The 14,791-nt window shown below is 52.9% G+C and overlaps 1 protein-coding gene across 17 annotated transcripts in view; it reads right to left on the bottom strand.

Moving 5' to 3' along the window:
• The window catches only part of LOC144308514 (uncharacterized), a 310,115-nt gene that overhangs the window by 294,645 nt on the left and 679 nt on the right, over nucleotides 1-14,791 (bottom strand). For 3 of the 17 annotated variants that reach the window (XR_013374988.1, XR_013374983.1, XR_013374987.1), the window contains exon 2: nucleotides 12,613-12,862. Coding sequence is in view for 1 of the 17 variants with exons in the window: in XM_077889113.1 (XP_077745239.1) it covers nucleotides 10,594-10,700; nucleotides 12,964-13,088; nucleotides 14,503-14,589 (319 nt within the window). In the remaining 16 variants the exon portion in view is untranslated. Of the gene's footprint in view, nucleotides 1-10,593; nucleotides 10,701-12,612; nucleotides 12,863-12,963; nucleotides 13,170-14,502; nucleotides 14,758-14,791 lie in introns of those variants that run through there. The other 14 variants (XR_013374990.1, XR_013374995.1, XR_013374992.1 and 11 more) reach the window with 13 other exon arrangements.

The following is a 14,791-nucleotide window of genomic DNA, read 5'->3' as shown; positions in this document are numbered from 1 at the left end:
CTCTAAAAGCCTGTGTCCAAATATTAACCAACCAGTTCAAACTGGAACAGAAGTCAGTGGCCTTCCAGAAGAAGAATGGGAAGGATTGCAGCACTTACACAGAAACAAAAAAAAAAGCTGAAAGATAAGATAAGGCTGTGGCTATAAGAAGGCATTTGTTCTTTCTCCCATCTCCAAATAAAAATTCAGCCAGAAATCCCAGGAAAAACAAAAACTATAAAAGAGAGTCACGGTTTAACATAACACATTCTCGTGTGTTATGAGAATGTGGTAAGATTTGGGACAGAAAATAAAAGGTTTAAAAGAGGAGACTCCATTTGAACATTGTCATTTGAAAGGCAAGGGGGTCATGAATAACTATAGAAATGGGATCTGAAACAAAACCAGTGAACAAATAAAATAAAAACAGAAGCAGACTCATAATACCGAGAACAAACTGATGGCTACTAGGGGGGAGGGGTGGGAGGATAGGCGAAATAGGTGAAGGGGATGAAGAGGTACAAACCTCTGGTTATAAAATAAATAAGTCACAGACATGAAAAGTACACTATAGGGAATACAGTCAATAATATTGTAATAACCATGCATGGTGACAGATGGGGACTACACTTCTTATGAGCACTGAGTAACATATAGAGTCGTCCAATCCCTATGTTGTACACCTGAAGCTAATATAACATTGCATGTCAACTGTACCTCAACTGAAAAAAGAGATGGGAATGGAATCCTAACCCTACACTGCAGTGTAATGAATAATATGACCATAGTCACAATACTGCACAGCTGTGTACTTTTCAGCTTTGAGAATCAACCCGTTACAAAGCCCAGAAGACTTGGGCAGCCCAGGTGGCTCAGCGGTTTAGCGCTGCCTTCGCCCAGGAGGGCGTGATCCTGGAGACCCGGGATCGACTCCCAAGCCGGGCTCCCTGCACGGAGCCTGCTTCTCCCTCTGCCTATGTCTCTGCCTCTCTCTGTCTCTCACGAATAAACAAATAAAAATCTTAAAAAAAAGAAGTGAAACAAAGCCCAGAAGACTGAATTACAGTTAAAGAGCAATGAAAAAAGTACAAACACATCTGTGGTGGTGCTGCGATGCACTGCTCAGAACTCCCTGAAGACTGAAATTCTTATTTCCCTAGCTGGCTTGAGGGCTGTCAGCTGCTGTCGGCCCTCCCCAGAAATGGCGTTGGATAAAGACAGCTACCTTGACTAAATCACACCAGTCCTCAGGAAGCCTACATCCACATCTTTGCAAGGCCATCCCAGCTTCAGGGCTCCCCAGGCGATGGGCCAGAGCATGTTTTGAGACTGCATCACAGCCCGCCTTCTCCATCCATCCAATCTCTTCCCTTCCCTTCAACAGGTATTGATATGGAGATTACTCCCTAAGAAACTCCTGCACGTTGATCTCCAGCTTAGAGCCTGGGTCCCTGAGGACCTGACCTGCAACAATTGTCAGAGAGTTGGAAGGAGGAAGGAAAGGATAGAGGTGGAGGGAAGCCCTGGCACGTGAATTGCAAAGTAGAAAACCGGTAGCATTGCAAAGTAGAAAACCGGTAGTTATTGTCTCCAGTTGATGGGAGAAGACATAGAGGTATGGGGATATTATCTCAAGATAAAAAGAAACCTGGAAATAGTGATATATTGATAGATTAAGATAAAGGAGAATGGTAGGCAGAGATGAAATGGTCACGAGTCTGTAACTGATACATTTTAGTGATGAGCACTGAGCTTTAGGATACTATTCTATGTGCCTCTATGTTTGATCGATTCCTGCAGTCAAAAGTTTAAAATATACATGAAAGAGGCAATGATGAGTGAACCATAATCTCCTCTATCACCACAAGAAGTCAGCTGAGAATGTCTAAAGTTAACATAAGAAGTTGATATAGATAGAAGCACAGTGTTTACCCAGACAGAAGCAAACTACCAGAAGTGAAACTAGAATTATTCAAAATGAGAATAGGACTGCTGAGGGCTATGGCACAGGCTCTTTGCTTTGTATTATATGCTTTTTGTTCTCTTTGACTTCTGTTTTGGGTTGAATTGTGTACCCCCCCCACATCCCCCCCCCCAAAATATGTGTTGCTGTCCTAACCCAAAAAAACCTCAGCATCTGATCTTATTTGGAAATAGGATCTTGACAAGATAATCAAGTTGAAATGAGGCCATTAAGGTGGGGCGTAATCTGACTGAAGTCCCCATAAGAAGGGGATTTTTGGACAAACGCAAGCACACACAGAAGGCAGATGTTCCCATGAATGTGGAGGATGAGAGTGGCACATCTCCAGGCCAAGGAATGGAAAAACTTGCCAGGAAACCACCAGAAGCTGGAGGACGCAAGGAGCGATCCTTCCCCTACCGGTGTCAGAGGAAGCATGGCTCAGCCAACACCTAACATCAGTCTCTAGCCTCCAGCACTGTAAGGCAATGAATTTCTGTTGTTCTAAGCCATCTAGTTTGTGGCACTTAGTCACAGCAGCCCCCCAAAACTAATACAACTTACAGACATTTCAAACATACTGAGATCGATGGGCTGTGCAGAAGAAGGTGGGCTTCTTCAGACAGAAAATGACGTGGCCCAGCTGGCACAACACGCGCCCCTTGTGCACGTGTTTTGTTGAGCAGGAAGTAGCAGCAGCAGGACGAGAGTGACAAGTGGAGAGAGCCAGGGAGAGAGCAGTTTGGGTGACGACTGTGAAGACTGAGGGTGTAAGAACTGGTCTAGGTCAGAGTGGGATCCTGAAGTTTAAGACATGTGAGGTGGAGCAGATTCTGACAATGAAAAGGTCTAGGATATGGCCTTGAATATGGGAGGCTGAGGTGGAGAGGAAGAGAGGTTGTCAGAGATGCGGAAGAAAGCAAGGGGCTGTGAGTGGCACAGGCTGCCCAGGCCGATGCTGAAGTCACCCAGGATAATAACAGGGCTCAGGGTGCCAAGCAAGCCTGTGAGCCAGGTGCTGGAGTCCTCAATGAGTGAGAGAAAGGGATCCAGGAGTGCCGTGTGACAAATCACCACAATCTTAGGGACTGTAAATAGCGCTAATTCATTACCTCATGGTTTCCATTGGTTAGAAGTCTGGGTGCCACTGGGCTGGGCCGTTTGCCCAGCTCAGTTTCACCAAGGCTGTGATCAACATGCTGGCTGGCACTGTATTCTCATCTGAGGCACTGGCTTCCCTTTCAACCTCATGTTGTTGGCAGAATTCAGTTCCTTGCGGATGTAGGACAGAGGTCCCATTTGTGAGCTGGCCATCAGTCCAGGGCCACTCTCAGGTCCCCAAGACTACCCACGGTTCCTTGCCAGATGACCCTCTCATCAGTGCTCTCACAATATGGTGGTCTACTTCTCCAAAGCCAGTCAGGGAGTGCTCTAACTTCACGGAAGGCCTGGCCCTCTTTTGAAAGGCTCATCTGATGATTAGGTCAGACCCACCCAGGATAATCTCCCTTCTGATTTACTCACAGTCAACTGCCTGAGGAGGGCCAGACAGACAGGGCTGGGGCTGGGCTGCCCCTAGGGTCTGTGATGCAGCAATCACAGTCTGGCTCCAAGCTGGGGGCACATGGTGGTGAGAGTGAATCAGATCACAACCAGCATCTGATTCTGTTAAAGCAGAGGCCCCATGGAGCATGAGGGGCAGAGGAGGGGCTGGATAACCCCGCAGCCTTCACAGTTGCCGCTCCTACCCTGGGTCACACATGGAGCCAAGGACTTTATAAGGCAAGATGATTCTCTCCTAGGGAAGGACTTCGTCACAGTCCCATTTGCTTCTGGACATCTTACATTATCCGGTAAGCAATCTTTCCCTTCCCTCCCCACTTCTCTTCCCTCTCTCATCTCCCTTCTTCAAGCCCAGATTTTCCATCTTTCTCTTCATGGACTCTGCCAGCTTAGCCCAGGTTGGGTGCACGGGCAGGGCTTGGAGCCAGCGGCCCTCCAGCTGTTGGGGGCTAGGAAGCAGAGCGTTTCTAGAAGGCCTCCACCAGGGGTCGCGCGAGCGCCGGTGTTTGCTAGAGCAGCTTCCCGGGTGATTCATTTCCTCAAAAATGTATTTTGTTTGTTTGTTTGTTTTTATAAAGTATAAGCTTAAAACAAACTGAGTAGCACAGAAATGCCTACTCACGGATTTGTAAGCATTGCTCTGTCACTGAATGAGGTATGACTGGCTCTTTCTCCATTTGCGTTGCATTCATCTGGATGAGGAGTTTACATGTGGCCACTCCCTCCCCTCCTGGCTTACCATTCCGCTTGGATTTAGGGAGAATTTCTGCTTATCCCCCCCAGATCTGGCTTTACACAGAACCTCAGGGAAGGGAAACAATGACAGCTCTTTGGGAATAAAACAGGGCTTTCATCGTGGAAGGCTTTCTGCGCCACGGGAGGCGCTCTGGTCCCTGGGTCTGCAGGCATGGCCCAGGATGTCACCAGGCATCGCCAGCCTGCACGCTCAGGCTCTGACAAGCAGATGCTTCTTGCAAAGGGGAGCACACAGCTGGATTGCCAACATGACCCCCACTGCCTCCTGCACTTCTGAAGTAAAAGGCAGAGGATGAGTCAGACTGGGAAACACTTCAGGGCTGTGGTGATGTTCCTCCGGGAGGGCCCTTCTCCTGGTGTCCTATGAAGCACACCTCAGGTGTGGAACCATGCATTGATAAAAGGGACAGCTAAAGACAGCCTGAAATATGACACCACTGAGGGATAAAAACAGAAGCACAGAAGAACTCCTCGGAGGTGCACCAAATCACCATATGCATTGTCCAACAGATGCCCGCGTGACGTTAATAGTTGACACCAAAATAGAGTGGTCACCAACCTTGCTGGCTCGATGAGGAACATCAGCCCTCATTTGCTATGACATGGTTAGCTACTGAAAGGGATGACATGTCTCACCAAGAATTTCAGTTCTATCTTTAGCAAGGCATGAGGTCTCTATATACCACACATAGTCATCTATGTTTTCCTTGAATGAGCGTGGCATTTGGGAAGCAGCGTGCGTTCCCCTTTGTGGAACTGGTGTGATGTGACTTTTCTGTAACGTCATTAAAAAAGTCTGTCAATATGGAAAACGTCTCTAAGGGTCTCTATGGGACCAATAAAAATAGTCACAGGTGGCAGGCATTCTGAAGGGTGTTCTTGCTCTGGGGATATCTTGTTCACATTTAAAGTCCTCAAAAGCCCTCAATGTTGCGATTTCTCTCCATTGAATCCTGGGGCCCCGAGTGCTGCCTTTGGATAGTGGGCAGGAGCAAAGCCTTGTGACTCCCAGTCCTAGCCCTGGGTGACAGGGCACTGAGTGGCCACATAATGGGGCAGTTGAAAGAGCACGGGCTCTGCCATCAGAGCTGATTTCAATCCTAGCTCCACAGTGGGGACTTAGCCTGTTGTCAGACTTCTTTGGGCCTCACCAGGCGAGGTGAATCCCACAAAGAGACCACCTAGGGGCCCCGTTCCCAGCCTCCAGCAGGCACTTAATACACAGGAGCTGCGTGTAGCAGGCTGTGCTTGCCTGGCTGGGCTCTAGCCCATGGAGTCCCAGCTCCCAGCCTACCCAGCTTACCCAGCTCCAGCTTCACTGGGGCATACAGTGATTGTCAGCTCACCCGAGCCCCACACCATGGCTTGTGGGCTTCAGAGAGATGCCAGCTGGGCCAGCAAAACATCTCCACTTATAAAGCCAGTCTGTAGCATGGGGATCTTTGGCCTTCATTCCAGCGATGCCTGCCCAGATACCAGACAGGCTCCAGGGAGCACATGTGGCACTTTCCTGGTGCCCCTTTCATGGTACTAAGATGAAGGGAATCCTGGTTTTCCATTTCCTGTGTAACTTGTCTTCTATATCAACAATAAGCTGTTTAAAGAATAAGTTCCTGGAGCATATGATAGCAGGCTGGTGGTGGGGTGGCATCAGTACTTCTTGTGCCTTTGTCAGCTGGTGTGGGGGTGGGGTGGGGGCAAGTCAGAAGATCCCAACACCACTGTCTTGCTTCTCTTTCCTGTAACATCTTTGTGCACCAAATCCATTCCAGCCTTTCCACCCGAGTGAGTCCTCACTGCTGCCCTGGGGCCCGTGCCCTGCTATCAACTCCAGCACACAGAGGTTTGGACCAAGACTTGGAGAAGTGGCATCACTGGCCCAAGGTCTCACAGCCACCAGAGCTGGAACCCAAACCCGGGCCTCTTAGCCACGATGCCACACTGCTGCAGGCTGGGGACCCTGGTCTGGGCTGCTCAGCCCCGGTGCTGTGAGAGCGATCACGGCATGTCTTCACAGGCAATCAGGTTACACGGAGGGTCACTGAGGCACAGAAGCAGGGTGGGCAGGCAAGACACAGCTTCCAGATGTCGGCTGGCACACCTCCCTAATTTTGCTCAGGGAACACATGCACTTGGCAATTCAGACTCCGGATTAATTCTAATGATAATATTCTTAGCCACCAAGCATGCAATAAGAACTGGATGCCACTGCCAGAAGTATCTGTTCCAGCAGCGCTGGGTGTGGGTCCTCCTGTCCTCAGTTTAGAGGAGGAGCACATGGAGGTAAGCTCAGGTCACCCAGCTTCTAGGTGACAAAGACTGGCCATGACAGGGTTCCAGCCCTGCTCCCTCGCTTAGCCTCAGCACTGCTTCGGTGAAGAGGAAGACAATAAACCAGCCACGTGTGCCCGTGTGACCTTCACACACGACCCTGTGGTAGGTGCCCCCCGTGTGCCAGGCCCTGTGCTGCCTGTGTCGGCCTCCAGGCTGCCCAGCCTTGCCTCCCCACCCTGCCTCCTTCACATTCCCCTGGGTTGGCTGCAAGACATGAGCTCTCCATGGAGGATGCCTCAAGGTGAGGGGAGAACACATCCCTCGTGGAAAAAAAATAGACTTGCTGGACAAAAATGAGAGCATCAAAGACTGGCCTCGGCAAGCTGTTTTCTGGCATCTTACTGTTCTGTTCGGAGAGAACCGACAGGCCGCTTGGGCAGGGGCCTGTGCAAGGGTGACCAGGGCAGGCTGTGCCCTCCCTGCCCACACTTTCCCACTGGGGCTGGTGAAGAGCACATGATGAAAGCTGCAGCAGGGCCTCTGAGGCCACCAAGCTGCCTGCGTCATCACCTTCAGCTCACAGTCAGACTCCGAATCACATGGTACCCCTGAAGTCATGTGAGCAGGCCCAGGGTCTGTGTGCACTGGGAGACAGCATGGGGGCTCAGGACCACATGAAGTAAGGCTTTGGCCCACTGTAGTTGATACAAAAGACTAGTGAACAGACATGCTCACCCAGGGGCCCTCCTGTTTTGAGCTCCACGTTCAGCCAGTATGGGGAGATGTGGTTGGTACCCAACAAGATTTCTCATTATGATGCAGGTTGGCAGCAAGGGAGGCATCTGGCCATCTGAGTGGACCCAGTCCTGCCTGCCTCAGGAAGGGCGTCCCTGCTGGCTGAAGGCTGGAGGAGGGCCATACATCTAGGAACCCTGGCCCTCCGTAAATCTTCAACAAATGTTGCCTCTGGCTGGTATTAGCAGCACAAGTGCACACCGCCTTACCCAAAATCTCAGGGCTAGAGGAGTTTCAGAAATCAGAAAGGTGATGGGGACAGACCATATGATGGTGACACCCTTGCTGGGTCTAGCAAACACGTGGACAGTGCTGCAGGGAAACATGTGACCGTTAACACCGAGTGTTACTAACAAGCCAAATAAAGAATGGAACCAGAAAGAGATAAAGAAAATTCAGGATTCTCTAAATAACTTCATGCCATCCATTTTCGGTTTTACCACCAAAAGAGTTTAGGTCAAGCTTATGAAAACACCCAGGTTCGGTGGTTAAGCATCTGCCTTTGGATCAGGACGTGATACTGGGTCCTGGGATCGAGTCCCGCTTCAGGCTTCCCATAGGGAGCCTGCTTCTTCCTCTTCCTGTGTCTCTGCCTCTCTCTCTGTTTCTCATGAATACATAAATAAAATCTTTAAGATGAAAAGAAAACACTTTTGGTTACCAAAGCTTTATGAATGACAGAATTGTGGATAGCAGATCCTGGACCTGGGTGACCTGAGGCAGCAGGCTGACACTGATTCCCACACAGATCTGGGAAGAGACTCCGAATTTTATGCCTCCCCAGCACCCATAGGGCCCCCACTTCTCAAACCTGGGCAGTTCAAGTAGGCTCACAATGCCCCCCATTGGCCCCAGGGGCCACTCACTATACATCTTTGGTCAAAATCCATGCATAGCACCTGAGACCCCAACCAGGCCACATCCTGTAGGAGCTTTGGGACTGGGGGCCAAGGGTATGACTACTCTTCCTCCTCTTTTACAAGCTAAAGAGTTTTTGGCATCTGCCTATCTCCCATCAGCAGGTGTCAAGGCACAGGCCAGCACCCACACACTCTTATGTAGCAAAGCCTTCTCTGGAAGAGATGCCTCTTCACCCACAATTTGCAGAAGAATGCTTTATGGTTTATAGATCGCTCTCATGGGAACTACCTCGTGTCATCCTCACCCCCAGGAGGTAAACTGGAAAATATTATTACTCCTTAAGATTTTTATATCATGCCCATCTTTTGGATGGAGGAAATTGAGGCTCAGAGAGGTGAAGTGATTTGCTTGGACTGACACTGCAGAAGTGGCAGTGCCACAGATCAGTCCCAGGTTTGTGGCCATAGAAAAAACATTGTACTTCCTGCCGTGGTTCCCCTGCAGAGGACAGGAGCCTGGCCAGCCTCTTCTAGATAGCTTTGTGTGTGCACTCACAAACTTCCCTCTGTGGGCAATGAATGCAACTTCACAGCGGATCAACATCTGCCAAACTCCTAGGCCAAAAATTCCACCACAGACCCGAATTAATGTGCCCTTCACAAACATGCCTGCTCCAGCCAGCAACCTTCCTTCAGTTCTCTGCAAGCATCTGGCCCTTTCTGGCAGCCCTTCCCCCACTTTCCACCCAAAAAGCCCTGAGGTGCCTTCAAGACCCAGCTCTTCCTCTGTGAAGCTTTCTGCAGCTCCTTTCTCTACACCAGTAGTTCCTTCTTATTCACATTTACCCAAACTCATTCTGCCTCCTTTCAGGTCCCACAGCTTGCACGCCTGCCTGGAAGTTGCTTCCAATCAGCCTGGAGTAGCACAGAGGTGAGTGCACACCATCAAAGAGCCTCTTTGGCTCACCACCGATGGGTGGCCACTGACTTGAACATGCTTTGCCTTACGAAGCTTTGTACCCAGATCTGGCCTCATTCATCAGGCTATGTGGACACCAGTGCTAGTAGACACCTGGATGGCAAATGCCCTTCCTGATCCAGCAGGTATCTGACATACAAGTGGCCAAATCACCTCCCACTGTGTCAGCCACAGGGTAGAGTACTGTGGCTCTGCCCTAGCAAAGGTGGCTGGTGCCCTGCATGTGCCACTCAGCATATACCTATTCCTTAGCCACTCCTTCTGGGAGCTGACTCATCCATTCAGTCAATATGGATTGCAGGGCCTCAGGCCCCGCTGTGAGAGCCTATATGCCAGGCTGGATGTGGACCCTGTAATGATGATCCTTGCCCTTCATCCCTAGGCTGGTAGAAGTCAGGTCAGCATCTGGTTCAAAGGAACACCCTGCCCAACCCCCCCACTCCCTGCTCCTTTAGTGGGTGTTCGACCCCAGTCTTTGGCATTCATAACTCTCTCTTAGGGTCAGCTTCCTGAAGGACTTAACCTGAGGGGTTCCAGAGTGGCCCAAAAAGCAGGTGATGAGATGGGGTTCTAGATATGGGGTTACTCTTTCCCTGCCCCACTGGTGACAAGGACCCATTCTGGAGGACAGGTGGTGTGCAGATAGCCTCAAGCATAAGGATAGAGTCCAGCTTCAAGAACCTTCACACTAGAACTTTTCACTGGGCTGGCAGGTGAGAAGATCCAAGTATGTGGAATGTGTGATGTCAACTCCAAGGACAATGGGAATGGATGGAGGTGACCTCTCTGCATTGATGGCTCACAAGCTCATGAGAAGCTAAGGGTGATTAAAAAGCTGAAAATGAAGGGAGTTTGCTCCACAGTTTTCTTGGTAGCTTACAAAGTATCCCCCACCTCAGACAGTGGGCAAAAGTCAAACTCAGGATTTGATAGGAAACTTCGAAGATGGCTGAACGTTTAATTAAGGCAGGTATGTCGGGGATCCCTGGGTGGCGCAGCGGTTTGGCGCCTGCCTTTGGCCCAGGGCGCGATCCTGGAGACCCGGGATCGAGTCCCACATCGGGCTCCCGGTGCATGGAGCCTGCTTCTCCCTCTGCCTGTGTCTCTGCCTCTCTCTCTCTCTCACTGTGTGCCTATCATAAATAAATAAAAAAAATTAAAAAAAAAGGCAGGTATGTCATATCAATATCAGAAGCCCACTTGAGAAAACTTGCATCCCTGCCACAATCTAGGGGAAGGGACATCTAAGGGAAGGCCCCAGAAGAGACAGACTCCAAAGATGATTCTGAAACTTGTGAATCTCTGGCAGTGGCCCACCCCTTCCCATGAAGAACTAGAACATCCACCGCACCCCTAAGGGAGCAAAAAAACTACACAAGTCTTTCCCCACAAGTGCTCTCCATCCCAGGGGCAGGGTGACTAACCATCTTGATTGGCTACAGAACTTGCAATGCTATAAGCAGAAGAGTCCCAGGAAAACCAGGAAGAGATGGGCAGCCTACTGCCAGGCCCCCAACCAGAGAGGAGGAACCTGAAACACAAAGAACCAAGGTGGAATGAGGATCCACACTTCAAAAAGGAGCCTCGGTGTTCATCGAAAGATGAATGGATAAAGAAGATGTGGTTTATGTATACAATGGAATATTACTCAGCCATTAGAAACGACAAATACCCACTATTTGCTTCAACGTGGATGGAACTGGAGAGTATTATGCTGAGTGAAATAAGTCAATCGGAGAAGAACAAACATTATATGTTCTCATTCATTTGGGGAATATAAATAATAGTGAAAGGTAATAGAAGGGAAGGGAGAAGAAATGTGTGGGAAATATCAGAAAGGAAGACAGAACATAAAGACTCCTAACTCTGGGAAACGAACTAGGGGTGGTGGAAGGGGAGGAGGGCAGGGGGTGGGGGTGAATGGGTGACAGGCACTGGGGGGGGGCACTTGACAGGATGAGCACTGGGTGTTACTCTGTATGTTGGTAAATTGAACACCAATAAAAAATAAGTTTATTAAAAAAAAACAAAACAAAAAGAGCTCCCGCTGCCACTCTTGATCTTGGGGACATGAGTTTAAGCCTCATGATGGGTGTGGGTCCTACTTAAGAAAAATTAAAAGAAGAAAAGGTGCTCTCAGAACTCGGTACAAGAGCTACAAGCCATTCAATAGAAAGACGGGCAAAAAGTACTTCAGAGAGGAGGAAACCAGACCTGCCAAGACATATATGAGGGAAACCAGGGATTTGGGTCAAGCTGGTCCCAAATGTTGCAAAACATGTGGCAGGAGCAAACCAGAGGCCTCTCTGGCCTTAAGGTTAAAGAAGCACAGGGGGTGGGGAGGCAAAGGTACTCTGCACCTTGTGGTCTGCACCTCCTGGCAGGTGAAAGAATGGGTGACAGGCTCAGGGAAGGAGAGAAAGGGAGGAGGTGCATACGGATCACACTGAGCACAGAGGATCAGGTAGGCAGGAGAGCATCTGGGCCAAAGAGGATAGCAGAACCAGAGTGATGAGCACTAAGACAAACAGCAGGAGCCAGGTCATAAGGGGGCAGCTGCAGCCAGGGGCCTAGCAACAAGGTCGCCGGAGAGAAGGATGAGAAACTACAAAGGCAAGAGGCCCTGTCTTGGAGACAGTGGCACGACAAAGAGCGATGGTAAAATAGCAAGGACTTTCTAAAAGGAAGACACGGTGTATTATGGACACACAATTGTGGTCTGCAGAAAATGGTCTCTGTAGGCCTGAGGCCTAAACTCTACGAAGACATGGCCAGCATTCCTGTTTCCTCCAGGTTCTGCAGAGACTGTGCAGCTCACTGGAAGACAAAGCAGTCCTCTCTGAGCGACTACCGTGTCCTGAGCACCTGGGTTACAGAACCGAGGAAGACATAGTCCTTGCCTGTGAGGAACTTGGTGCCCCTGAGGGGGCTACAGACGTTTGGAGAGCATTTACAGCACTGGGAGATGAGAGTCCAGGGAAGGAAGGTAGGAAAGAAAGTACAGAGTGCTTCCAGAACTGGCAGAGAAGAGTGCTTCATGCTTGGGCGTGGGGCAATACAGGGGATGCTAAAGTTATGCCTGGAAGGAGGACAGGAGTTTTCCAGGGGAAGAGGAGGTGGATATTCCAGGCTGCAGGCAGTTTGGAAAATATGTGCACTCAGGGCACAGGGAATCTGCAGCACAGTGACCCAGAGTGTTTGGCTATAAGGATGGAGAGAGCTAGTGGCATTGGCAGGCTCTCCTGGGGCCCGAGGTGCCGGGCCTAAATAAGAGAGGGTTCACCAGTGTTTTCAGTACAGGGTTGCCGAGGAGAGATGTGCGGCTAAGAAATCAAACTAAACTGCTGGCATGTGGAGGACTCACTGGAGGAGGAAAGACAGAAATGTCCAGGCAGGTGGGGAGGTGCAGACCGCAGGTCTGAACTCAAGGAAGTAGCACTGGGGACAGCAAGAGGAGAATTTATTCTGATCAGGCATGTGAGAGGCAGGGACACAGGACTCGGTCACCAAGCAACTGCGGAAGGAGGGTGAGGGTAAGGGAACCCAAGGAGCAAAGCGCCACAACACTGAGTGTGTGGAGCCCCTGACTGGGAGGTAGAGGATAGGAAACAGCACCGACAGGGCCGTTGGCTTCATCTGGCACAGGTCAGGTTAGAGGCGCAGCAGGAAACACAGGAGAATTTCTCTTCTCACCTGCAAAAAAAGTTCAGATAAAGACCCCGCTGGCCGTCCCAGGGTGGCTTGGAAGGAGACTCGCCCGCCCCTGCCATCAGCTCCCAAGGGGCAGGCCTCACCCGACACGTCCCCGCCGCCCCTCCCGGCCTCCGTATTCTCGGGGTCCATTCTGAGAGTCACCCGAGGTCGCTGAGGTCGCTGGGGCAGCCGCGTTGTTCACACCGCTGCGGCGCCGACTGGACGCCTGTCGCACGGGGGTCAGACACTACCTGGCCTCGGCCACCAGGCCGCCCAGTCCCAGCCCCCGCGTCGCTCCCGGGGACCCACTCCCGCCCCGCCCACCCCTGACTGCGCCCACGAACCGCCCACCGCTCCTGCCAGCCCTCCCCGGCCACGCCCCGCCCCTCCGCCCACCATTCCCGAAGGCCCCTCCCCGGCAACACCCCCGCACCAGCACCCCACGGCTGCCCACCAATCCGGCCCTACCAACCCCGGCTAAACCCCGCTCCCCCCTCCCATCACTCCTGCCCGCCCCCCGGACCACGCCCCCCGACCGCCCACCATTCCGGCCTCCCCGTCCCCGGCCACGCCCCTCCTCCCCTCAGGCCCCTCCCGACCACGCCCCCCGGCCGCCCACCAATCCGGCCCTACCAACCCCAGCGAAACCCCGCCCCCCCGCCCATCACTCCTGCCCGCCCCCCCGGGCAACGCCCCCCCGGCCGCCCACCAATCCGGCCCGTCCTAGCCGGTCAAGCCCCGCCCCCCCGCCCATCACTCCTGCCCGCCCCCGGACCACGTCCCCCGACCGCCCACCACTCCGGCACGCCCTTCCCCGGCCACGCCCCGCCCATCTGCCCACTATCCCCGCAGGCCCCTCCCGGCCACGCCCCCCAATCCGGCCCCACCAACCCCGGCCAAGCCCCGCCTCCCCGTCCACCACTCCTACCCACCCCGTCCCAGCCACGACCCGTCCCTCCGCCCACCACTCCGGCCTGCCCCTCCCCGGCCACGCCTCCTGACTACCCCCCAACTACTCCTGCCCGCCCCGCACGGCCACGCCTCCCGACTGCCCCAACAGTCCCACCCAGCTCCTCCCCAGCCCCGCCTCCCAGCTACACTAAGAATCTCACCCAGCCGCCCACCCCCACCCGGAGCCGCGCCAGTTCCTCTGCAGCTCCTCCTCCCAGCTATTCCACCAGGCCCACCCCGCTCCTCCCCAGCTCCTCCCCACAGCTGTCCTCCGGCTCGCCCCACCTCCACCAGGTACCCAAACAGGCCCTCCATGTTCCGCCCTAGCCCCGCCCCAGCTCCTCCCCCCAGCCTTCCCTCAACTCGCCCTACCCCTCCCCAGCACCCTCCTGCTCCTCCCAGCCTCTGCTCCGCCTCAGTCCCGCCTGCACCTCCACAGCTCCTCCCCCGAGCCGTGCTCCAGCCCCAGACCCCGCTGGGAGCTACTTCTCCAACCCTTCCGCCAATCCGTCCCTGCCCCTTCCCAGCCCCGCCCCGCTCAGCCGCAGCTCTTCCTCCGAGCTTTCCACCAGGCACGCCCTACTCCAAGTTTGGCTTTCCAGGGTCTCCCACCCTGCCCTACAACTCCCCAGGTCCTCATCCCCAGGGGCCCACGGATAGTCCTGTGCTCTGCCCCAAGCTCCGCTTACCCAGCGTTCCCCAGAGCCCCGTGCACCTCCCCCGGCTACACCGCCAAGGCCCAACCTGCTCTTGGCAGAGCACCTCCTCCGCAACATTGCCGCCGGCTCCGTCCTGCTCCTTCCCGCTCACTGCCCTAGTTCCTCCCCAACTCTTTCTCACACCCGGAGCTGAATCCTCTGGCAGGTGCGCCCCAGCTACTCCCCCAGCCCCGTCTCACGGCTCCCGCTCCCACAGCTCCTTCCCACAGGCCCGCCCCGCATTCTCCTCCCCAGCCCCGCCCCTTGGCCCCGCCCAAAA

Source organism: Canis aureus, chromosome X (genome assembly GCF_053574225.1).
Source record: "Canis aureus isolate CA01 chromosome X, VMU_Caureus_v.1.0, whole genome shotgun sequence".
Classification (NCBI taxonomy): Eukaryota; Metazoa; Chordata; class Mammalia; order Carnivora; family Canidae; genus Canis; species Canis aureus.
Note: the sequence above shows the minus strand (reverse complement) of the source record. Positions and strands in the feature narration are given on the sequence as shown.